This window comes from Heterodontus francisci, chromosome 14, assembly GCF_036365525.1.
Source record: "Heterodontus francisci isolate sHetFra1 chromosome 14, sHetFra1.hap1, whole genome shotgun sequence".
In the NCBI taxonomy this organism is placed as follows: Eukaryota; Metazoa; Chordata; class Chondrichthyes; order Heterodontiformes; family Heterodontidae; genus Heterodontus; species Heterodontus francisci.
In genome coordinates this window covers 52,705,134-52,731,357 of record NC_090384.1, presented here as the reverse complement: position 1 = coordinate 52,731,357, position 26,224 = coordinate 52,705,134, and the positions used below count along the sequence as shown (strand labels likewise).

The following is a 26,224-nucleotide window of genomic DNA, read 5'->3' as shown; positions in this document are numbered from 1 at the left end:
CCAGGCCTCGCTGCCATAGAGCAAGTTACTGAGGACACAGGCATGATACACTCGGACTTTTGTGTTCCGTGTTAGTGCGCCATTTTCCCACACTCGCTTGGCCAGTCTGGACATCGCAGTAGAAAGCCTTTTCCATGCGCTTGTTGATTTCTGCATCTAGAGACAGGTTACTGGTGATAGTTGAGCCTAGGTAGGTGAACTCTTGAACCACTTCCAGAGCGTGGTCGCCAATATTGATGGATGGAGCATTTCTGACGTCCTGCCCCATGATGTTCATTTTCTTGAGGCTGATGGTTTGGCCAAATTCATTGCAGGCAGCCGCAAACCTGTCGATGAGACTCTGCAGGCACTCTTCAGTGTGAGATGTTAAAGCAGCATCGTCAGCAAAGAGGAGTTCCCTGATGAGGACTTTCTGTACTTTGGACTTCGCTCTTAGATGGGCAAGGTTGAACAACCTGCCCCCTGATCTTGTGTGGAGGAAGATCTTAATGTCAGCTTAATAACAGCTGTGGGTGAGAAATTTTGCTTGTGTTGATGCACAGGTGGCCTTTCTGCTTGGAATGATGCAACTTCTTTGGTCTGAGTCTAACCTTGCTGCACACCAGGGAGTGGTCGGTGTCGCAATCCGCACTGTGGAAGCTGCGTGTGATTTGAACACTGTTTAAGGCGGCTCGCCTTGTGACAATGAGGTCCAGCTGGTGCCAACGACGCGATCTTGGGTGCCTCCATGAAACCTGCTGACAGGGTTTAAGTGTGAAAGAACAAGTTGGTGATGCAGAGGTTATGATAGGTACACAACTCAAGCAGTCTCTGCCCATTGTCATTCATCCTTCCAATGCAATAGCGCCCAAGGCAGGAGGGCCATGAGTCATGGTCGGCCCCAACCCTGGCATTAAAGTCCCCCAGCAGGAATAGGTGTTCGGTGTTGGGGATGCTGCTAATGATGTTATGGAGTTCCTCGTAGAACTGATCTTTAGCTTCATGTGACAGTCAGAGTGTTGGAGCATAGATGCTGAGTAAGTGTACTGGACCAGAGGTGGTGAGCAGTCGGATGGACAGTATGCGTTCCGAGCCATTTGAGGGAGGCTCTATCATGCTGACCAATGAGTTTCTAATGGCGAAGCCCACTCCATGCTGTCTTGGTTCTTCAGGATCCCTGCCCTGCCAGAAGAAGATGTAGTCTTGCTCTCTCAGAGATCCGCTCGCAGGGAGGCGTGTCTCCTGAAGTGCTGCAATGTCTACATTGAGTACACTGAGCTCGTTGTTAATGATGGCGGTCTTCCGAGAATCGTTTATTTGTGTAAGGTCTTCCGACAGGCCAGGACACATAGTTCTGACATTCCAGCTTGCAAAGCGAAGGGCTGGTACCTTCTTTCCTTTTTTCGTGTTGTTTGGTGCAGTGTTTCAGTCCACCTTTCGGGCAATGACCCTGAGCTCCAAGCACCCATTGAAGCAGGTAGCCTCCACCATATGGTCATTATTCATGTGTGTAAGGGGATTATTTGATTGTGGGGGGTATTGTACCCAAGCAAGCTCTGTCCTCATGCAACATATACACACAGACACAGAGCAATAATGAGAGTGAGGATTCAGGCCAACTTTTCTTTTTCTGCTTAACCGAAGGAAGCTGAAGTCAAATGTACCACAATTAAGACTATTCTTGAGTAGACTCAGCGCAAACTAAGAATTTTATCTGGCACCTTTCTGGTCTGTGTAACTCATCTACTCGCTGAAGTATCAGGGAGGCAGGTAAACATTTCAATCCTGTTGGTGTCCCGTAATGTGGGTCTTAGTCCTTTTTATGTAGGTTTCTAATTAAATTCAATTTCTCATCCCTAATTTGAGTCGTAGCTGCTGAAAGCATGGAAGGTTTACAGTCATGTTACAGGAAGGGAGGAATGTTTTGGGGGATTTTTGTTGGAGCAAAATTCCTATTAATCAGACTGGTTGTTGGCATTTGGTGTTTAAAGAATATTTCCCTTGTGGAAATGTTTAAGAATTTCTCTTATTCCAACACTTCTCGGTGCCAAATGCCATTACTTACAAAGACTTTTTCTATTTGGGTGGCTGCACACTGGGTTCAGATCTTTGCTAGTGTTACAGTCTGGAATGTTTTAAGATTAACCATTTCTACTTTGGCCTCCTTTTAATTATTGTATCTTTACTGAGGTTGTTCTCATTATCAGTGCTGGAAGTACTTTTAAGCCACCCTTTAGTGGAAATTGAGGTACAATGAGCATCATTGATAGCCCATGGACAAAAGTATTGGGAAGTAATATTGACTTTGTGTGATAGTGTAAAACAAGCGATAGCAAATGGGCAGCCCATCTAACATCTTTCCTGCTTGACTTCACAGGAAATAAAAGCTCAGGAGAGATGTAAAATGGGTTGGCAATTTCATTATCACTCGTTTTTACAATATGGGACAAAGTCAACATCAATGCCATCGTGTAATGTGATACTGAGCCACACGAACCAGGAGGTTCCCATTCAATCCCCAACCTATAAGTTAGCTGATCTCAGCCAACATGGTGTGATACAGATAGACTCAGTGTGTCCACAAGATAAAAGGAAAAAATGAACTAAAAGTTGTCATTCTTGATCATTATCCAGTGATCCTTGCTTGAAATTGTAGGTGGAATTTTGTGCTCACCCCCACGGTGGGTTTGGAGGTGGGGAGAGCATAAAATGAGGTGGGATGGTGGCAGGAGTGGGGGACTCCACCACCGTCCTGCCTTCGCCGAAATTTAGTCCAGGGCAGGAAGGCCTGTGAACGGCCTTCCCGCCCCGGCACCAATTGAGGCCGTTAACTGTGTAATTAACCCCCAATTAAGGGCCTCTAACCGCCACAGCCACAATTATCGTGCGTCAGGCTGCCCTGTCAAAGGCACTTAGTGCCTGAACGAAGGACTCTGCATCAGGAAGGCGGGGGGACCTGCTAAGGGCTAGCCCCTTGCCCTTGCTGCCACCTACCCCACCCATGACCCCCACCCTACATGACCCCTGAGCGACCTTAAACCTGGTTCCAGTGCCACTTCTCAGTGTCTGGTCGCTGCAGCTACAGTAGCAGCCACCTCCTCTGTGGTGGCACTGCAGTGGCCGGCTTCTGATTGGCTGTCAGCTCTGCAAGGCCAGACTTCAGGCAACAGGATCCTAAATCCTATGGAAGGGCTGCTAATGTCCAGTTAAGTGTCTGATTGGCACTAAATTTGGCAGGCCTTCCGGAAAAGAGGTGATAAGGAGATTTCGGCATCAGTTTCCCCCGACATCGAGACCCCACTGCCAGCATAAAATTTCCCCTGTGTGTCTGTGTATGGACACAGGGCAAGAACTAGAACAAGCTTGGCTCTGATGCCATTACAGTCAAATGGCCTGCCAATATTCAACAAGAACAACAACAACTTGTGTTTATATAAGTGCCTTTATCATAATAAAATGTCCCAAGGCACTTCAGAGGGGCATTATAAAACCAGATATGACATTGTTATGAAGAAATGAGGAGGGGTCAAAGGGCTGCCCTCTTTCCCTCCCCTTGTTTGCCCACAACAGATTTATTTCTTTTTGAAGTGGATATGCTTGCCAATTTAGTGAGTGTACACTTGTTTATATGCCGTGATCGTAAAACGAGCCAATCGGACAGGTTTTCTTGAGTTTTGAAAAAAAAAGGCAACAGTGATGTCACAGGAAAGCTGCAAGGTGATTGGTTGGTTGGTGAGGGAATAGCTCTAAATAGCTGGGTAAGTATCTAAGGTAAGAAAGGTTTACAGTTTATTTCATATATAGTAAGTAGTGTTTTTTTTTAGGGAGTTCTGTAGTAACGAGGACCAGGGAAGAAGGGCCCTAGAGTAATTGATATTATTTGACATTAAGATCTTCCAAAAGGTTATTTTAAAGGGTTAAGTCATGGCAGGAGAGCTCAAAGCTGTGGTGTGCTCCTCGTGCTCCATGTTGGAAGCCGGGAACATTTCCAGTGCCCGGGACCGACATGTGTAGGAAGTGCCTCCAGCTGCAGCTCCTGGAAGCCCGGGTAAGCATTCACGAGGCGGAGAGTATAGAGAGGTGGTCACACCGCAGGCTCAGACTCCACAGGCAGCAAGGGAATTGGTGACCACCAGGCAGAGCAAAAGGACAAGGCAGGCAGTTCAGGAATCTCCTGTGGCTATTCCCCTGAAAAACAGATATACTGCTTTGGATACTGTTGAGGGGAATGGCCTCTCAGGGAAAAGCAGCAACAGCCCAATTTGTTGCACCACGGTTGGCTCTGCTGCACAGGGAGGGAGTAAAAAGTGTGGGAATGCAATAGTTATAAGGGATTCAATTGTAAGGGGAATAGATATGCGTTTCTGTGGCCGAAAAAGAGACTCCAGGATGGTCTGCTGCTTCCCTGGTGCTATGGTCAACGATGTCTCAGAGCAGTTAAAGGGCATTCTGAAGGGGGAGGGTGAACAGCCTACATTGTTTGAAAAAAAACCTCCTCAAAACCTGGGGAAGAGTGCAACAGTTACAGAAATGAATTAAGTGCAATTGCTCTTAAACATTCTAATTGTGTAGTATTGTCATTTCTTCAATATAATCTTAGTCTGCATGCATTTCCTGTCTGAAATAAGCCTTCTTGCTGTATCATACTTTTGTGGCAACTCTTTCCATTCTATATTCCAATGTACATGTTCATAATGGAAATGGTCGATGTAAGCTTACACATTGGTACAAACGGCAGAGGTAAAAAAAAAAAGAGGATGAGGTCCTAAAAGCAGAATATAGGGAGCTAGGAAGTAAGTTGAAAAGTAAGAACTCAAAGGTAGTGATCTCAGGATTACTACCAGTGCCATGTGCTAGTCAGAGTAGAAATCGCAGGATATATCGGATGAATACGTGGCTGAAGAGATGGTGTGAGGGGGAAATTGGGACCAGTTCTGGGGGAGGTGGGACCGGTACAAACTGGACAGGTTACACGTGGGCAGGACCAGGACTGATGTCCTGGGGGGAGTATTTGCTAGAATGGTTGGGGAGGGTTTAAATTAAAATGACAGGGGGATGGAAACCTTTGCAAGGAGTCAGAGGAGGGGGGATCAAAGACAAGAACAAAAGACCGTAAAGGGAATAAGATAAGTGATTGGCGGAGAAATCAAGGGCCAGAATCAAACAGGGTCACAATGAAAAATAGTGGGAAGGGGACAAGTAATGTTAAAAAGAAAAGCCTCAAGGCTTTGTGTCTTCATGCGCGGAGCATTCGCAATAAAGTGGATGAATTAATCGCGCAATAGATGTAAACGCGTATGATATAGTCGGGATTACGGAGACATGGCTGCAAGGTGACCAGGGATGGGAAATGAACATCCAGGGGTATTCAGGATTTAGGAAGGACAGACAAAAAGCAAAAGGCGGTGGAGTTGCATTGCTGGTTAAAGAGGAAATTAACGCAATAGTGAGGAAAGATATTAGCTCTGACAATGAGGAATCTGTAAGGGTAGAGCTGAGAAACACTAAGGGGCAAAAAACATTAGTGTGTGTTGTATTTAGACCCCCAAACTGTAGTGGTGATGTTGGGAATGGCATTAAACAGGAAATTAGAGACGCATGCGATAAAGGAACATCTGTAATTATGGGTGACTTTAATCTGCATATAGACTGGGCAAATCAAATTAGTCACAATACCGTAGACGAGGAATTCTTGGAGTGTATATGGGATGGTTTTCTGGACCAATACGTTGAGAAACAACTAGAGAACAGACCATCCTAGATTGGGTATTGTGTAATGAGAGAGGAATAATTGACAATCTAGTGGTGCGAGACACCTTGGGGATGAGCGACCATAATATGATAGAATTCTTCATCAAGATGGAGAGTAACGTAGTTGATTCTGAGACGAGGGTCATGAATCTTTGTAAAGGAAACTACGAAGGTATGAGGCATGAGTTGGCTATGACGGATTGAGAAACGTTACTTAAAGGGATGACGGTGGATAGGCAATGGTAAACATTTAAAGAGCGCATGGATGAACTGCAATAATTGTTTATCCCTGTCTGGCGCAAAAGTAAAATGGGAAAGGTAGCTAAACCATGGCTTACAAGGGAAATTAGAGAAAGCATTAGATCCAAGGAAGAGGCATATAAATTTGCCAGAAAAAACAACAGACCTGAGGATTGGGAGCAGTTTAGAATTCAGCAAAGGAGGACCAAGGGATTGATTAAGAAGGGGAAAATAGAGTACGAGAGCAAGCTTGCGGGGAACATAAAAACTGACTGTAAAAGTTTCTATAGGTATGTGAAGAGAAAAAGATTGGTAAAGACAAATGTAAGTCCCTTACAGTCAGAAAAAGGAATTTATTATGGGGAATAAAGAAATGGCTGACAAACTAAATGCATACTTTAGTTCTGTCTTCACAAAGGAGGACACAAATATCATACCAGAAACGTTGGGAACACAGGGCCTAGTGAGAGAGAGGAACTGAAGGAAATCAGTATTAGTAGAGAAATGGTGTTGGGAAAATTGATGGGATTGAAGGCCGATAAATCCCCAGGGCCTGATGGTATGCATCCCTGAGTACTTAAGGAAGTGGCCCTAGAAATAGTGGATGCATTGGTGGTCATCCTCCAAGATTCTGTAGACTCTGGAACAGTTTCTACAGATTGGAGGGTAGCTAATGTAACCCCACTATTTAAAAAGGGAGGTAGAGAGAAAGCAGGGAATTATAGACCAGTCAGCCTGACATCGGTAGTGGGGAAAATTCTAGAGTCCATTATCAAAGATTTTATAGCAGAGCACTTAGAGAACAGTGGTAGAATCGGGCAGAGTCAGCATGGATTTACGAAAGGGAAATCATGCTTGACAAATCTACTAGAATTCTTCGAGGATATAACTAGTAGAGTTGATGAGGGGGAGCCAGTGGATGTGGTTTATTTGGACTTTCAGAAGGCTTTCGACAAAGTCCTACATAAGAGATTAGCATGTAAAATTAAAGTGCATGGGATCAGGGGTAGTGTATTGCGATGGATTGAAAATTGGTTGGTGGACAGGAAACAAAAAGTAGGGATAAATGAGTCTTTTTCCGAATGGCAGGCAGTGACTAGTGGGGTACCGTAGGGATCGGTGCTAGGACCCCAGCTATACACAAAGTATATTAATGATTTAGATGAGGGAACTAAATGTAATATCTCCAAATTTGCAGATGACATAAAACTGGGTGGGGGGGGTGAGTTTTGAGGAGGATGCAGAGAGGCTTCAGGGTGATTTGGACAAGTTGAGTGAGTGGGCTAATGCATGGCAGATGCAGTATAATGTGGATAAATGTGAGGTTATCCACTTTGGTAGCAAAAACAGGAAAGCAGATTATTATCTGAATGGCTATAAACTGAGAGTGGGGAATATTCAATGAGACCTGGGTGTTCTCATACACCAGTTGCTGAAGGTAAGCCTGGTGGTCCAACAGGCGGTAAAAAAGGCAAATGGTATGTTGGCCCTCATAGCGAGAGGATTCGAGTACAGGAGCAGGGATGTCTTTCTGCAATTATACAGGTGAGGCCACACGTGGAATATTGTGTGCAGTTTTGGTCTCATTATCTGAGGAAGGATGTTCTTGCTATAGAGGGAGTGCAGCGAAGGTTTACCAGACTGATTCCTGGGATGACGGGACTGACGTATGAGGTCGGTTGGGATTATATTCACTGGAGTTCAGAAGAGTGAGGGGGGATCTCATAGAAACCTATAAAATTCTAACAGGACTTGACAGGGTAGATGCAGGAAGGATGTTCCTGATGGCAGGGGAGTCCAGAACCAGGGGTCATAGTCTCAGGATACGGGGTAAACCTTTCAGGACTGAGATGAGGAGAAATTTCTTCACCCAGAGAGTGGTGAGCCTGTGGAATTCGCTACCACAGAAAGCAGGTGAGGCCAAAATATTGTATGTTTTCAAGAAGGAGTTAGATATAGCTCTTGGATCTAAAGGGATCAAAGGGTATGGGGCGAAAGCGGGAACAGGTTACTGAGTTGGATGATCAGCCATGATCATAATAAATGGCAGAGCAGGCTCGAAGGACTGAATGGCCTAATCCTGCTCCTATTTTCTATGTTTCTAAGAAGCTAGCTTTATTGTACTTAAACCAATCTAAGTAAAATAATAAAATATGCTCCAACTTTCACACACGCACGCATACATATACACACGTTACAGAGTGGGGAAGGATAGATTGGTCAAAGTACGCTCCAGAGAAATAAAAGGGGCGTACAGTCTGTGGAGGTTGGTGACACGGCTGGCTTCAGGCTGAAGTCAGTGGTCACGTGACTTTCTTTTGGTCCTGAGGCTTCCAGTTTGAAGATGCGGATACTGATTTGGTGGTTCTCCAGAAAGCAAAATTGGAACCATAGAAAAATTATGGCACAGAAAGAGGCCATTCAGCCCATTGTGTCCACGCCGGCTAAAAAAACCTAACCGCCCAATCTAATCCCACCTTCCAGCACCTGGGCCATGGGGCTGATTTACTTCAAGAGGGTGAATTTGTCTGTTCTTTCTGGAAAGTTCTCTACTCTCAGTAGCTCACCCCTCAGGCTTAAGTAATTAAGCAACGTGAGCATCGATCGGTGAACAAACACGATCAAACACAGATCAGTTATACCACTGAACACTACAGGCTGCTGCAGGGGATATGCCTCGGTGATCACGGTCAGCAGGCAGAGTTTGAAGTTTCCAAGGTTTGAGTGATTCAGCACCACCGGTTTAATATTCAGGTTTACAGCCGGTGGATTAAAAAACTTGTCATTCGACATAGTGCATTTTCGTAACCACACCGAGCCATATCAGGAGCTATTAGGGCAGATGACCAAAAGCCTGACCAACGAGGTAGGTTTTAAAGACCAACTTAAAGGACGAGCGAGAGGTAGAGGAGGAGAGGTTTTATAAGGGAATCCGAAAGCTTAGGTCCCAGACAACTGAAGGTATGCCCATCAATGGTGAAGCGATTAAAATTGGGGGTACTCAGGAGGCCAGAATTAGAGGAGCACAGATAGGATTGTAGGGATGGCGAGGTTACAGAGACAGGGAAAGGCAATGCCATGGAGGGATTTGGTTAACCGGGAGTCAATGTACGTCAGCAAGCACATACCTAACAGCACTGTTGGTGTATCTACACGACATGGACTGCAGCAGTTCAAGAAAGCAGCTCAATGGCACCTGCTCAAGGGCAATTAGGGATGGGAAATAAGTTCTGGCCTAGCTAGCGATACCCACATCCCAGGAACGAATATTTTAAAAAGTGTATTGGGTGAACAGGACTTGGTGCAAGTTAGGACATAGGCAGCAGAGTTTTGAATGACCTCAAATTTATGGAAGGTAGAATGTGGGGGACTGACCAGGATTGCATTAGAATAGTTAAGTCTAGAGGTAACAAGGGCATGGATGAGGAATTCAGCAGCAATTGGTCTGAGGTGGGGGTGAAGTTAAGAGATATTACAGAGGTGGAAAGAAACAGTCTTAGCAATGATGTGGATATATGGTTGGAGGCTCATCTCGTGGTCGAATATGACACCAAAGTTGCTCACAGTCTGGTTGAGCCGCAGACTTAACCAGGTACAGGTACAGAGATGGAGTTGGTCGCTAGAGAATGTAGTTTGTGGAGGGACCAAGGACAATGACTTTGGTCTTTCCAATATTGAATCAGAGGAAATTTCTGCTCATCCAGCCAGTACTGGATGTCAGACAAGCAGTCTGACAATTTAGTGATTGTCTGGGCTGGCACATGAAATATATGTACTTGGGTGAGGTAGCAAAGGACACACAACAACTGTGGAACCATAGCCCAGTGAACAATCAACACCTTCAGGAGAGGAGAAAAGAGTTGATGTTGATTGTAATCCATAACTTAAGTATAGAGCAATAGAAGTTTACAGCACAGAAGGTGAGTCAAACAGCCTATATTAGATGTGCCAGCTCTGTGCTAGGGCAGTACAAATCTAATCCCACACTCTTGCTGTCTTCCTTTCTCTTCGTACCTTCCTCTGTACACAAGTTAATTGGTGACACAGCATGTTGACAGAAGGTTTCATTAAGACTGAAGGCTTTCCACCTTCAATCTTAACCCATATCAAATGTTTGCTCATGGCCAGCCTAGTGTTGGGTAAAGGGTTTTGCATGTGGTTGTGGAAGGAAAGCAGAGTCATTGTGAATTGCTCTTGGTGATTCCATTCAAATGTTTCTTCAGGTGTACAGAGACACATTAATAAATAAATTTTACAGAGGCTTTAGGTTATGGTTGTTGGTTCTTCTATTTCATATAAATAATCGATGTTCCCTCTAAACTGCACAAGTGTACAAATGCGCAGCAATTGGGATTGTATTGCACAGTACGATAAGCAGGCCGCACACAATCAACCTTCCCTTTAAGAGGCACATCTGCCAGCCATGCAGTAATCTTGACTGTACCAAGTAGTGCAATAAACAGGCTGTGCACCACCAAGAAAAATTAGAGGGGACATTGATAATAAGGCTTGCATTTATCACATCAAAATGCCCCAAAGCACTTCATACAATGAAGAACTTTCAATGTACAAGTGGGCTGGTTTCTTTTGCATGGGCAGTGGGGGTTGGTGAACATTGGTATCATATATTCTGCTCCATGAGCTTGGGGAAAAGTAAGCTGGCATTTATACCTAGGAGAGAGAGGGAGGAGTCCACCACATTTGCTTATTGGCAGGGAGGGGTGGATGAGGGGAAGGTACAATGATCACTGTTTGACATGGTGTGGATTGCAACATTTCTGTTCAATGGGAATCTTTGGCCAACAACTGTTCACTGGGCATGATGTCTGTAGTATAATGTAATATAGGGTTGTTAGTGGACAGAATATGTAAATAGACTGTGAACATCATCACAGGAAGTAATGTAATGTAATCTATACAGAACCTCATGGAAGAATTGTAGTGGAAGCCTTAGATGCAAGACGTTTGTAAATAACTCCTGTTATTTTAACACTCAGACTCATATATATTCTGTGCTAAGTCAGTAGTGACCAGAGTATTACACTGTCTAGATTGATCAGGAGAGACAGAGAGATTGGGATGATCCCAAGTTCCAAATCAACATGAGGTGGAATCTCTGCTGATTTGGAAGGGGTTGGTCACCTCTATGTTCAGTTGCAGGGAGAGTGAGCACTATCTCTGCTCTACATGAGGGTGGGGGAACCCATTATATGAAATGGTTACTGCTTTGTGGGAAGGATGTTGTTTCCCTTTTTGCTCAATGGGGTAGGGCTTTGGGCAGGAACTCTGCACATTTTTGAGGTTGGGGTGGGGGGGTGGATAATCAATCTCTGACTAATGTGAGGCGGCTGGTGTCACCATGGTTACTGCTGAGTGGTGGACAACGTGTTTCACACAATCTGTGCTTAATGCGAAGGTGCAGCTGCCATGTTTGTTGATTGCTATAGAACAAGAGTGGTCGTAGTGGGGGAGTGGAGGGAAGGCAGGAGAATGGCTGGTAACTCTAGGCAGGAGGACTAAGTTCTTGATTTGCATGTGCACTTTTGACCCTTTTCCAAAAATTCCACTTTGCCTTGCATGCTTGGTAAACATGCATCCATTGCATAGGGATTGGGGGTTTAGCTGACAGCTCTTCTCACTGTCATCTTGTTTCAATTTCTGCTCTGTGGTGGGCAGGGAAATGGGGTGCACTTCTTGAGGGGGAATCAGCTTCAGAGGGTACTGTTCAAAGTGCCCTGTCATTTTGCACTATTGTCATTTTTGCCTACTACTTTTCTTTGATCAGTGTGGAGGCCCTGCTCTCACTATATGCTTCCTGTGTCCACTCCCTTCTGCCTTGATTTTCAAAATGTTTCTGCCATGCTCAAAACAACGTTCCCACTTTCATCCAGAAATTTTCAAGTCATGCATTTGTCATGCTTCAGTCCATTTGGCAACAGAGTTTTAACAACCCAGGATTTATTTTCAAAAAACTCTGGCTGTTCACAAGTGCAGGCTGGTACATTCAGACCACAAAAGTTGTTCTGCATTATTGTCTGTTTGCTATGGCAACCATGGGAAGCAACATTTGAGTATTTTCTTTCTTTTTTAAAACAAACAAGTGCACGAGGAGTATGGCGGTGCAGTCTGGTGCTGTCACCTAATGTTAGGTGTTGCTCTATTGTAATCATGTAGTCATGATGTCACAGTGAGGTCTATATCTTCAGCATTCTGAAAGCACTCAACATTTTTAATATATAATAGATATTGGTTGAGGGATCAATCTCAGGAGCTTGTCACCAATAGAGATATACAAGAAGTGATATCCATTAAAGGAAGTAGAAATTTCAACCCATGAGTCATCATTCCACAGCTAGTATCTTGCAACACTGCAATGGAAATGGGGATGGTCCTGGCTGCAACGCAGTAATGTAAATGCAGCATATCAGAGACATATCAGATGTCTTCCCAGGATCAATAAAAGAACAGATGTGTTTGCTCCAATAACTCAAAGTCGATAGAATGTGAAAATCTCCCGCCTTGAAAACAGACAAACGCTATTCTTGACCTTACTGCTTCAGTGTCTACAAAGTGCTAGAGAATCAAAAGACAAGTTGGATAATCCCCAGTTTTTGAAGAATATGAGGGTTCAAGATGTCAAAGACCAGAAGCATCTTGGAAGTTAGGTTTCAAGTGCTGTTACTTAGCAATTAGTTTGATATTATGTGATGTGGATGAGCCGTTCATAATAAACATCGGCTAAAGACGCAGGCTGCAAAATTGAGCTCAGTAGTGTGCATAATTTTGGTGCTATGGGTGCTGCTTTGGTACCAAAATGGTGTCCTTGTTATGCATGTTCTGCCTCTTTCAACAGTTTAGGTGGAACTTAGATCATGGGAAGGGCATTAGTGCAGGCATTAGCAGCATGCACTGGAAGCATGCAGAGTAGGCAGAATGTGATGTGAAATGCTGATGTGACACCAGCGCTGCCATTTTCGACTTCACTGATCTAGCTAACGCTGTCGCCTAAACACACACAACTGAGTGTGTTCATAGCAGAAAGGACCCCACCCCCACCCCCCACCCGCCACTAGTGCTCTTTAAAGGGATCATCAACGACTTGCTGGCTAGTTACAGATTACTCTCTACTGAGTTCGTGGAAGTGCTTGGTGTCTTGATGAGTTGGTGTGCCTGGCCAGATGACAGTTATTGAGTATCTGAAAGGAGAAAGATACAGGGGTAGAGTGGTGGTGAGGGAGAGAAGTAAGAGGTGCATGCTTACACCATCTGCAGCTGGAAATAGAGAAAGTTTCAGGGCTATGGGGAAAGTGCAGGGAGTGAGAAAAATTGGATAACCATGATCATGCCTGGAACACAGGTAGGATTTTAAAAACTTTTTTTGTAAAGTGCTTTCATGTGCAGTAATATAGTTTTTATAAAGAGCTCTGGCTTGTTAGATATTAAATAAGGCACTAATGAAGTTTATATGTTTGAAAACAATAGAGCCTCATGATATGTGTATTAAATCTCTTGATTTTTAAGAGTTTGTCTCATGATTTATGAGATGGTGTGGTCGGCATGTTTGTGTGAAGTTATGAATGAGTGAGGATTGTTGGTAGGTGAGAGGTTAGTGAAGGGGTGTAGTGAATTGAGCAGTGTGTGAGGCTAATTTGAAGATGAATTTACTGATCTTGACCACTATTATGAGATCATTAAACTTCTTAAAGTACTGCATCCAGGTTCTCAGGGCGACAATGTTTGCATTGACCTTTTGCTTCCTTGCCCTTCTAAGCGTTTGTCTAGAGGGCCTCCTGTGGATACAGGACATCACTCCTCCTGTCCACTTCTTGCGCAGGGCCTTAAGTGGTGCATCAGAAAATCTGGGTGCCCAACCTCTGCCATGTTGCACTATCTTCACTCTTCTTGTAGGTCATTCATGCTTCTACAACGATTTTGAGTACCCGCTGCTGCTGGAATCCACTTCTCCTTTAAGAGGTGCAGGCCTTGCCCACGGATGAACAGCTATTTGTTGTCACTGACGACTACAGCAGATACCCAATCATGGAATTACGAATGTCAACTTCAACAAAAGCAGTCCCAAAGCTTGGCCAGATCTTCGCTGTGTTTGGAATCTCTCAGAGGCTAAGAAGTGACAATGGACCCCATTCAACAGCGATGAGTTCAGCAAATTCGCAAACAACCTAGGGTTCGTTCATAGCATTTGCTACAATATTCAGCCAGAAATGCTGAGTTGATGATCCATCTCTGCCTCCTCCTGAAGTCCCCAGCATCACAGATGTCAGTCTTCAGCCAATTCGATTCCCTCCACATGATATCAAGAAACGACTGAAGGTACTGGATACTGCAAAGGCTATGAGCCCTGATAACATTCCGGCAATAGTACTGAAGACCTATGCTTCAGAACTTGCCATGCCCCTAGCCAAGCTGTTCCAGTACAGCTAAAACACTGGCAGCCACCTGGCAATGTGAAAAATTACCCAGGTATGTCCTGCACACAAAAAGCAGGACAAATCCAACCCGACCAATTACCACCCAATCAGTCTACTCTCAGTCATTAGTAAAGTGATGGAAGGTGTCATCAACAGTGCTATCAAGTGGCACTTGCTTAGCAATAACCTGCTCAGTGATGCTCCGTTTGGGTTCCGCCAGGGCCACTCAGCTCCTGACCTCATTACAGCCTTAGTTCAAACATGGACAAAAGAGCTGAACTCAAGAGGTGGGGTTGACATCAAGGTAGAAGTTGACTGAGTATGGCATCAAGGAGCCCGAGCAAAACTGGAGTCAAGGGAATCAGGGGAAAACTCTCCGTTGGTTGGAGTCATACCTAGCAGAAAGGAAGATGGTTGTGGTTGTTGGAGGCCAATCATCTCAGCTCCAGGACATCACTGCAGTATTTCCTCAGGGTAGTGACCTAGGGCCAATCACCTTCAGCTGCTTCATCAATGATCTTCCTTCAAACATAAGGTCAGAAGTGGGGATGTTTGCTGATGATTGCACAATGTTCAGCACCATTTGCGACTCCTCAGATACTGAAGCAGTCCATGTAGAAATGCAGCAAGACCTGGCAATATCCAGGCTTGGGCTGATAATTGGCAAGTAACATTTGCGCCACACAAATGCCAGACAATGACATCTCCAACAAGAGAAAATCTAACTATCTCCCCTTGACATTCAATGGCATTATAATGGCTGAATCCCCTTGTATCAACATCCTAGGGGCTACCATTGACCAGAAACTGAACTGGAGTAGCCATATAAATACCGTGACTACAAGAGTAGGTCAGAGGCTAGGAATCCTGTGGCGAGTAACTCACCTCCTGACTCCCCAAAGCCTGTCCACTATCTACAACACACAAGTCAGGAGTGTGTTGGAATACTCTCCACTTGCCTGGATGGGTGCAGCTCCAACAACACTCAAGAAGCTCGCCACCATCCAGGACAAAGCAGCCCGCTTGATTGGCACCCCATCCACAAACATTCACTCCCTCCACCACCGACGCACTGTGGCAGCAGTGTGTACCATTTACAAGATGCACTGCAGCAATGCACCAAGGCTCCTTAGACAGCACCTTCCAAACGACCTCTACCACCTAGAAGGATAAGGGCAGCAGATGCATGGGAACACCACCAGCGGCAAACTCCCCTCCAAGTCACACACAATCCTGAATTGGAACTGTATCGCTGTTCCTTCACTCTCAGTGGGTCAAAATCCTGGAACTCCCTTCCTAACAGCACTGTTGGTGTAGCTACACTACATGGCCTGCAGTGGTTCAGGAAGGCAGCTCACGACCACCTTCTCAAGGGCAATTAAGGGATGGGCAATAAATATTCACCTAGCCAGTGATGCCCACAACCCGTGAATGAATTTAAAAAAATGAAAAATCACATCCCGTTGGTCAAGAGCTAATGGAGAAGTCAAGAGCTTTATGCGAACCTTGAAAAAAATGATACATACAGATACAGCTGAGAGCAAGTCATGGATGCAAGAACTATATCACTTTTTTCGTAATTACGGAGCGACCCCTCAATCGACTACTGGAAAATCTTCAGCTGCACTCATCTTTGCACGTCCTATGTGCACACTGAGCTACCTTGTGGAGGTAATGATCAACATGAACTCAAACGCGATGGAGAACAGAAGAATCGAATGAAAACAATGCAGAGCGAAACATGAAATTTAGAGCTGCACCGCTTAAACCAGGGGATAAAGTACCTATGAAACATATGGTCATGTTGGAAAACATACAACCCCATATGACATCCAACCATTTATTGTGACCAACACATGAATCAATGATCATGGCTAAGCGCGGTTCACAAATCATCAAGAAACATGTCATTCTTCAAAGCACTGAAAACAGCACTCATAAACATTGAATTTGATTCCGACATCAACACATTGGCACCCCATGAGTCAAATAAGACGCCGTTCGATGTCAGATAATATCCTACATGTGAGAAAAAACACCCACCATACTTAACTGACTATGTTACGAAGTGAACTATTTATGTTTAAGTTTATAGTTTACACGTTGGGAAACGAACCATTGAAACATGATATGTCTCTCATTTGCTAAGAAGGGGAGGAATATAGTGCTTTGAGAATTGCATTGTACATATGTGCATGATAGTCTCAAGTGGACCATATGAGCCAGCAGAGGAAGCTGAAAGAGAAGGAGTAAGTAAAACAGAATAAAGAAGACTCCATTGTGTTCAACATCATGCTGTGTCTCAGTCTTTGCCTCATATTTCTTACTAAACTTGGCTAAACCTCACTCTAGTCCTGAGAATGTCACAATTCCCACACCCGTTTTTGGTGTCTATTGAATTTTTAGCCCATGATCTCTTTCCCTGAGAGATTCATTCCTGGTAGCATCACAACCATTCACATTGCATCAGCTGAAGCCATTGAATGGATTATTAACCATGACATTGAACTATAACAGCTTCCTCAGCCACATAGCCCATGAAATAGTTTTCCATCTACCTGCCTAAAGAAAACAGTGGTTTTCCACTGTTCTATGTGAAGGAGTTCCTGCAAATAGTGACACATTCCCAGGGGCTTTCCTCCTGTCCCAGATTCCAAAATTGATTTCAGCTATCTGAATGAAAACTACTATTGCAGAAAATGTTACATATGTCAGCTGAAGTAAGTCAACAAATACAGGAAAATAAAATTGACAATAATGGACCATAAGGCTCAGAGTTTGAAAACCTATGTTATAAACATATACTCAGTCCTTCAGTGATACCTATTAGTCTGGAGTGCATTCATTCAGTGTTAGGCAAAAGAAACAACGCTTTTAGCTCCCCCAATGACTTACAACATTTCTCCTCCACCATCTTTCCCTCACTTTAATTTGGGCTGAAAGGCTGTTCAATGATAGAGGACATCACAATGCAGCAATGTCCTGGCTGTGTCCTGTATTCACACTTGCTCAGTTCCGTGGCTAAATTGGTGGTATCTCAGCTCTAAGTGGGAAGGTTTTGAGTTCAAGCTCTGTTTCAGAACTTGGCCACATATCTAGACTGACACGTTAGTGTAGTACTGAGGGAATGCTGTATTGTTTGAGGTACCACCAATTGTTTGAGATGTTAAACCAAAGTATTATCTGCCTATTTCAATAGTTTAGGTGGAACTTAGATCCCTTGCCTCTATTTGAAGGTTCTTTTAGTGTTCTGGCTAACATTTTCCCCATAAAGCAAAAACAGATTAATTGGTCAATAATTTTCTTGCTTGGTTGAGGAATCTTGCTGTGTGCAAAGTGTCTGCATTTCAAAGTTGTTATTTATATGTGAACCTCCGAGCAATGGGATGAGACACTACAGCAATGCATGGCTTTTCTTTTCATTTTTCATTACACCGTTTGCTTTCCTGACCTTTCCTGGTTTGGTTGTCCTAACTTGGAAGAATCCCAAATATATTTAGTCTGTGTGCCAAAGACCTCTCAGAATAGAACCTCAGGAAAAATGTGGCATCCTCTTCCTAGATTGAAACAATTAAAATTTCTGCACCCACAGACTTGGAGGTTTCCAATGGCATAGGGTGATATTTCCAGGTTCATTAAGTTTTACACAGGCCGGATAGAGTGAAAAAAGCAACTCCCCTCACATATATCAAACCCCTGATAAATGTCATTGGATGCTGTGTGATGTTGGTTGTTGAAAGTGGAGCCCATGACTGTGTTCCAGAACTTGAAACTCAACACTGTAATATGCTGTTTTGAAACAAAATTGTTTTGCTTTAATATAACGAAGAAAATAAAGAGTTGCATTTATCCAGTGCCTTTTACGACTTTTGGCGGCCCTGAAATGCTATACAATCAATGAAGTATATTTAAGTGTGATAATATGCATCCCAAGTCTCCCTCTTCCCCTTTTGTTTTAAAAAAACTTCACAATGACTGTCTGTATCACAATAAGACTTTTTGCTTAGATTTTTTGATCCATTTAAAATAACACTGATGTTTAAAATAATGCTAATTGGAAAATCATGAATTTTGAGTGAAAGAAGGCAATAATAGAGTGGCCGTAAAGGTAGAATTTCTGTGAAAATAGTTCCCCAATGAATTTATGAATGAGTGCATTGCAGTCATGTTGATAAGCTGCATTGATCTGGCGACTACCAGGTTCCATCCCTGATCGGTGCTGAATTAGCTACTCTCAGACAGGAAGTTAATTGGGTTGCTCCAATTGGCCTCAGTGCCCTGCACTCCAAAGCAAAAATTGCAGCAAGCTTTTCTGCTATCCACTGACATCCTGCTAGAAAGTGTGTGCAAGAATGGCTACTTGGGTGTGATACTGGAGGACTTCTGGCTCCCAATGAACCAGACTCCATCATGATTCAGAGCCTTGAAACTGGAAAAACACGAGATACCTTATAGATAAAATCTTTGTGATATTTTCTGTACTGTAGTATTGTATGAACCACTGTATAATTAAACTTACAATAAGGTGCAAGCCTGACATGAATGAGATTATTCACAAAGCCCTTGAATACAATTTGAAGGATAGTTGCAATGATTCTGCGTGAGGCCCGTCATGTGATCTCAGTCTGCAAAAAATACGGCTCACGTCCTTGACATTGACATCGTACAAAGCACCAAGGCAACCAACCGATCTGAATGTACAGATTACACAAAGAATTAGCAAAACATCTTGTTTCAATGATTTTCTTTTACAAAGCACACAGTGGCTGCAATGGATAGACTCATGTTACAGTACATGGAGTCATTGAAGGACATAAACTATACACAAGAGGAAACCACACTATTAATGTTTGCTTTCTTTCCAAGCCAAGCCATTTGCTGGCAAGAAGTCTATGAGCTAATTAAAAGCAGGAGGTTCCTTTGCTGTGAAGAGTTCTTTCAGAGGCTTCCCATAAAAATTCGGTGTTAATTCTATGCGAATCTGTGCTGCTTGTCACTTATCAGTTGTGTAGACAGCCATGTTGTTTAAGGATGGGCCTCGGTGGCTCAACAATTGACAGAGCCCAATCCTGATCATGAGAGAAAAGCCAGTTTGACTCATTGTATTTATCTCCTCCACCAAAAGAGTGTAAGGTTGCCCTGAGTGTGAAGCCTGATATAGTTCAAACTGAACATTTTGAGTTCCTGTTACCCGCTCTTAATCTTTGTTTTGGATCCTGGTTGGTTTGTGCTTTTTGTGGTGAACTTTTGTGCTCATCAATATAAGAAACATCAGGATTGGAGAATGGAGTGCAGCATTGTGGTTTTGCTCCAGTGACAGTATCTACTGTGAACCAACGATGTGGCTTAACTCCAGTCACTGAGAAACATCAAACTCCCTTATTGTTGCAGCTCCATTTTTCACATCGACGTGTATGGAAAAGCATAAAGAAAAATGTGAGTTATGACACAGAAGAGATTGTACAAAGAAGAGCAGCAACTTAATGCAGCAACCTTCCAACACGGAACAAATCAACTTTATCATACCATCACTGAAAGACAACAACTATGGTGGGTGCAATGATATTAACTGCTGCCAAGGAAATGAACAAGGCAAACTTGATCAAATGGAAGAAATTGATGCAAATTTGGTCACTTTTATGGTGGGAAGAATTTTGACTGCAAGATGAAAGACCAGGAAAAACCTGTGAGAAAACCCGGGATAGAGAGAGAGAAAACCCAGGAAAGAGAGAAAGAAAACCCGGCATAGAAAGAGACAAAAACTGGGATAGAGAGAAAACCCAGGATAGAGATAGAGAATACCTGGCATAGAGAGAAAAACCTGAGTTAGAGAGAGAACGAAAACCCGGGATAGAGAGAAAAACCATGATAGAGAAAACACCCAGGATACAGAGAAAAGCAGGGATAGAGAGAGAGAGAAAACTCAGCATAGAGAGAAAAACCGGGATAGAGTGATAGAAAGAAAACCTGGGATAGAGAGAGAGAAAACCCTGGATGGAGAGAAGGAGGGAGAGAGAGAGAGAGAAAACCCAGCATAGAGAGAGAAAAGTGGGATATAGAGAGAGAGAAAAGCCGAGACAGAGAGATCTATCTAAAAAAGAACAGTGTGCAAAGTTATGGGTAGAAGGCAGGGGAATGGCACTCATTGAATTGCTGATTCAGAAAGCCAGTGCAGACACGATGGGCTCAATGGCCTCCTTCTGTATTGTAATTCTGAGATTCCTTTAGTTGCAGTATGTTAGAAACATCGTAAAAACAGGAAAATTTCCTATCCTTGCTATTTCCAGCAAAATAGTAGATTTTGAGACGTAGGAAACTATGACACAGGAGTAGGACATTCATGCAATAAAAGCAGAAAGTGCTGGAAATACTCAGCAGGTCTGGCAGCATCTGTGGAGAGAGAAGCAGAGTTAACGTTTCAGGTCAGTGGCCCTTCTTCAGAACACATGCACAGAACACAAAAACTTTCTGTTTTTATTTCAGTATCTGCAGTATTTTGCTTTTATTTTAGGACATTCATTGTTACAAATGTGGGTCTGCTGTAGAAACTTTTAGTGCTCAGTCTCTCTCATAGTTTGTCTCACCTCTTACATGCTGGATTAGACTCACACTGCCAAATAACATCTCGTACAATGGCGTAACCTAAAAATATAAAAATAGGACTAGTTTATGATCTGATTTGAGTATTCGTAACGTGTTTGTATGTCTCCAAACTTCTTGAAGGCAGACTGTGAAAAAACCTGGTAAAATGAGGCCCAATATGAATTGTTTTTCACAGCAATGGTTATGTTCAGATTCCATTCAATTAGTGCAATCCTTGTATAATAATACAAAATAATGAACATGCTGTGCTTTTCCACATCAATAGGTCATCTTAATTGACTTAATCAAAGTAACTCCTAACTGCATGCTAAGCTTCAAAGCCTGGCAAAAATCTGCACTTGTAGCTTTCTGTTTAATAATCTTGCTGAGTGCCAGTATGTCTGTCTTTTTTTCTTATCTACCTGCGTTCACAACCATAGGGAAGAACTATGCCAGCCAACAGCTGCCCATTGCCTGGGACCAGAGACCTCCCAGTGCAGTGGTATGAGGTGATTATTGATTGTTTCCCATAGATTGAAAAAATAATGTCAGAGCCAAACTCAATCTGTCACCAACACAACAGCATGGCTGCTGGGGTTCCAGGTTGTCTGGGTGGAACGGGGGGCGGGGGTGGGGGGTTCCTACAATATGCACCAGGAAGAGTCTCCCAAACTATAGTAGTGCATTCCATCCTGCACAATCTTGCCACACAGAGATGCCTGCATTTGGAGGCAGCACAGTCGCAGCAGTCCTCATCGAATGAGAAAGACCAGAATGAAGGCAAGGAAATAGCAGAAGAAGGAGTGCCACCTCAACTGGGAGGAATGAGTTAACAGATCATTGACCCCAGTGACCAGTCCATTCCCCATTCTGAAAACCTGTACAAAACCCCACTGCATCAACAACCCTTTACCACCTCCTTTATCATGTATCGAAGAATATTGAAATCATTCAGCCAACTTCTATAACAGCAGCATGCTGACAATGCAGACTAAGAAGTGATATAAATATATGTGAGTGAAGGGAGTTATGTTGATAGAGGAGTGACCATTTTTTGGAGTTGTAGAATGCACATTTTTACAGCACTATATCCCATGCCCCATGGTGCATGAGACGTTGACGTATCAGGTCTGATACAAAGACTGCAACAACTACAGGGGAATCTAATTCCTTAGTGTCAGAGGAAAGGCCTTTGCTAGGGTTATACTTAAAAGACTCCATTTAGTTGCAGACCAAGTCTACCTGAAAGCGCAATGCGTTTTCCATGCCAGCAGATCTACTGTGGATGTGATCTTCTCCATACGCCAGCTACAAGAGAAGTGTAGGGAATAGAGTATACCCCTTTACCTTACTTTCGTAGATCTCAGTAAGGCAATGGACACCATCTGCAAAATATTGTCTCATTCGCTCCTTCCATGACAACATGCACTGCACTGTACAGTTTGATGACTCCACTTCTGACAGTTTTGGAGTGAAGAATGGCGTGAAACAGGGTTATGTCCTAGCCCCCTCTCTGTTTGGCATCTTCTCCATGCTCCTGACCTTCGCCTTCCCTGTAGATATGGAAGGAGTCCACTGGCACATTAGGTCAGACGGCAAACTCTACAATCTATCGAGGCCGAAAGCGAAGACAAAAACACATCACATCCTGATCAGACAATTCCTCTATGCTAACGATGTTGCGCTAGTCGCTCATACGGAAACTCAACTACAAAGACTCATGGACTGTCTCTCCCATGCCTGTAACTTGTTCTCCTTGACTATAAGTGTCAAGAAAACTGTGGTGATGGGACAAAGGTGTTGCATCTCCGTCCCTGATCACACTAAACAACACCCCACTGGAAGTGGTTAGAAAATTCTGCTACCTTGGGTCCACGCTGACAGACAATCTGTCCCTTGATGCAGAGCTCGATACACGCATAGGGAAAGCAGCTACCACCTTTGGCTGACTTATGAAATGCGCATGGGACAACACCAAGCTGACCCTTAGGGTCAAGCTGATGGTTTATAAGGCCCGTGCTCTCAGCACCTTGCTGTATGGCTGTAAAACATGGGCGACTTACAGTACCAGGAAAAGAAATTCAATAATTTCTTGGCTGTCTGCAACGCATTATGTATATTCTGACAGGACAAAATTGCAATGCGACAGTCCTCCCAAAGGCAGAGCTCCCAAGTGCATTGGCACTAATCAAACCAAGGCAAGTTGGTGAATCGGGACACGTCCACAGGATGGAAGATGGTCACATACCCAAGGATGTTCTGTATGGTGAGATTGCTGGAGCCAGATGACCAGTGGGGCGCCCAAAGCTCCAATTCAAGGATGCTTGCAAACATGACACGAAGGCCCTAAATGTCGACTATTGCACCTGGGAGTCACTAGCTGGTGAAAGAGGGAAATGGCGACACATCCTGTGGACTGGTGTGCTCTGCCACGACAGCCAGTTGCTACAGCAGCTTGGTAAGAGGCACCAATACTGAAAACAACAACTCACAGCGTCATTTGGCAGCTTCACGTGTGGCACTTGTAGCAGATACTGCCTACCAAGGATTGACCTTCACAGCCACAAACAAAGGTGCACCAAGAGAAGGCACCCCACCGAAATGGATTGTTTTCTGCGTGTCCATCATCTTTCATAGATGAAAGGATGCCAACCAACTGTGGTAGACTGTACAAAAACAATTCTGAAATACTTTTCACTCCCTGAGCTTTAATAAGTACAACACAGGGAATGGATTTCTGCTGGGGTCCTTCTGCTGATCTACCACAATTTCAGCAAAAAAGCCACAAAAATCCTGGAAAAACACCATAAATGCCATCTTTCCAGAATTTCCATGACTCTTGCACTGAAGTTATGGCAAACATTTGGGAAAACCCTTCCATTTCATCCCCATATAGATCAGTACTGAACTCTATACACTAAGAAGGTTCCAGGTTCAGTTATTGATAACTATTAGGTAGTAACTGCTGTAAAGTGCATGCATATGTATGTCAAGTGAGAAGATAATCAAGCTCAGCTATGATTTGCCTCCCATGGCCAAATGGTCTGCTGAATATTCAGGGTCACAAATGATGGGCTTGATCTTGTTCATCCCCCAACAGCGGTTTTCATGGCGGGGGGGTGGGGTGGGGGGATGTGGCTGAAGAATCTCAGTGGCTGCCCCGGAACCCCAATGCCACGATTGCAGGTTATGATTCTCTCGGGGGCGGGATAGGCCAACATCAGCCTTCCCACCCAGAGGCCAAATAAGGGCCTCCTCCTGCAGCCGCTGGGATCTTACCAGCAGCATGGGGGTTTGGAGGGGGTGGGGGGGGGCGGTCTCTGCCGTGCGGTTAGGATGCCTTGGAAAACGAGGCACATTCCCTGTGGGCTTGGGGACGGCCCCTTCCTCCTGGACCGAATGCCCACCTTCCCACCCCCACTTCCGTACTAGCCCCAGTGATCCCGCCTCACCTACCTGTGTTCTGGGGTTCCAGCGTAGGCCTGGGTCCGAGGCCTCTCAAGTACTGGCAGTGGCCTCCGCTCCCGGTGGTGCTACTGATCCTGCTGAGCTGCCTGCCCTGTGATTGGCTGGCAACTCTTGGGGGCGGGATCCCCATCCCTATTAAGACTTTAAAGGGATAAGGATCCTGCCTCCTTAAACTTTCACCCCAAAAGACTGGAGGATCACGCTGGAGAGCTGAAAAAATGCAGAGGCGATGATCCGCCTGACTTTTCGGCCCAGCAATGAGAGCTTTGTCTCCTGCAGAAAATCCAGTCCTACAAATGGTGCATTAGGTGAGGTCCTGGAAGACCAGAGACACTACTGTACCTGGTATGAATCACCTCGGGAGAGAAACGGCTGAGGGAGAAAATCAATGGGAGCGGAGGGAAAGCTAGGTGCTTCCTTTTGGTAACATGGAATAGCTCAGATTTTGAAATTGCTTTTTTTATTGTGACAGAATACATTTGTGATAATTGATCATCAGGTTAATGAACCTGGAAGCAACAACTATTAATAATTCACAATTTTTGGTTTCTCATAATAATCACAGGTATGACTTCAACTCCAAGTCGACCAGTTCTACCCTGGATGAGGACGAGGGCTTCAGTGATTGGACTCAGAGACGAGAAGAGCGTCGGCAGAAACGCAGGGAGGAGCTGGGACAGTTAGAGGAAGACCATGTTGATGAATCGCGAACGGGGCATACTTATGCTCTAAGGGACAGAAAAGGGCAAGAGGATCAGGAGGGGTCAAGTGTTGGTAAACTGAAAATGTGGCAGGTTGAGGAGGATGAAAGAAGCAGGTTCCAAAGAAAACAAAGAGAACAAGAGCAGGAGGAGGAAAAATATCAGCAGAGAGCCCGCGAAAGGAAGCAAAGGGAGTTGGAGGAGATGGAAAGAGTGCAGAAAGATCGTCATGATAGAGAGAGATTAAAGTATGTGAGAGAAGAGCAAGAGCGACTGGACCAGGAGAAAACCGAAAAAGAAAGACGAAAAGTGGAGGTGGAAAAGGTAAGGAATGAGACATATTCTTACATGTTTTTGTCTTCCTTCGATAATTCTCTTGGGTACTGTGGTGCTGATCACTCCAATAAGTGCTTTGAATATCCTGCATTCAGGACTGTACCCATACTGCCTAATATCTAATTATACTTGGACAATAGTATAACCTGCAGGTGTAATAATAACATTGCCTTGAGATCTGAACATTGTGTCTATTGTATGTGTGCTTGCATGCACAGCTAAATATGAATTGTTCAGCTGCATTATTTTACAGAGTAACAGAGGTAACTAAATCTTGCCCAGTATCATAGAATGTTTACAGCACAGAAAGTGGCCATTCAGCCTGTTGTGTCTGTGCCATCTCTGCAAGACTACTGAGCCAGTCCCACTCCCCGCCCTTTCCCCATAGCACTGCAAATGATTTTCTTTTCAGGTGCTTATCCAATTCCCTTTTGAAAGTTCCGAATATATCTGCCTCCACCATACTCTCAAGTGGTGCATTCCAGAGCCTAACCACTCGCTGCATAAAAACGTTCTTCATGTTCCTCTTGGTTCTTTTGTCAACAGTCTTAAATCGGTGACCTCTGGTTCTCGACCCTTTCGGCAATGGGAACAGTTTCTCTCTATCTGTTCTGTCTAGACCCCTCATGATTTTGAATACTTTGATCAAATCTCCTCTCAACCTTCCCCTTCTCTAAGGAGAAAAACCGAATCTTCTCCAATCTAGCTACTGTTATGGTGGCATGGTGAGGGATGTGG

General features: G+C 44.1%; 1 protein-coding gene across 5 annotated transcripts in view; it reads left to right on the top strand.

Annotated features, from left to right (window-relative positions):
• Positions 1–26,224, top strand: part of lsp1a (lymphocyte specific protein 1 a) — a 389,495-nt gene that overhangs the window by 232,481 nt on the left and 130,790 nt on the right. For all 5 annotated transcript variants that reach the window (XM_068046220.1, XM_068046217.1, XM_068046218.1 and 2 more), the window contains one exon: positions 25,015–25,474. In XM_068046220.1, the coding sequence (XP_067902321.1) occupies positions 25,015–25,474 (460 nt within the window). The remainder of the gene's footprint in view (positions 1–25,014; positions 25,475–26,224) is intronic.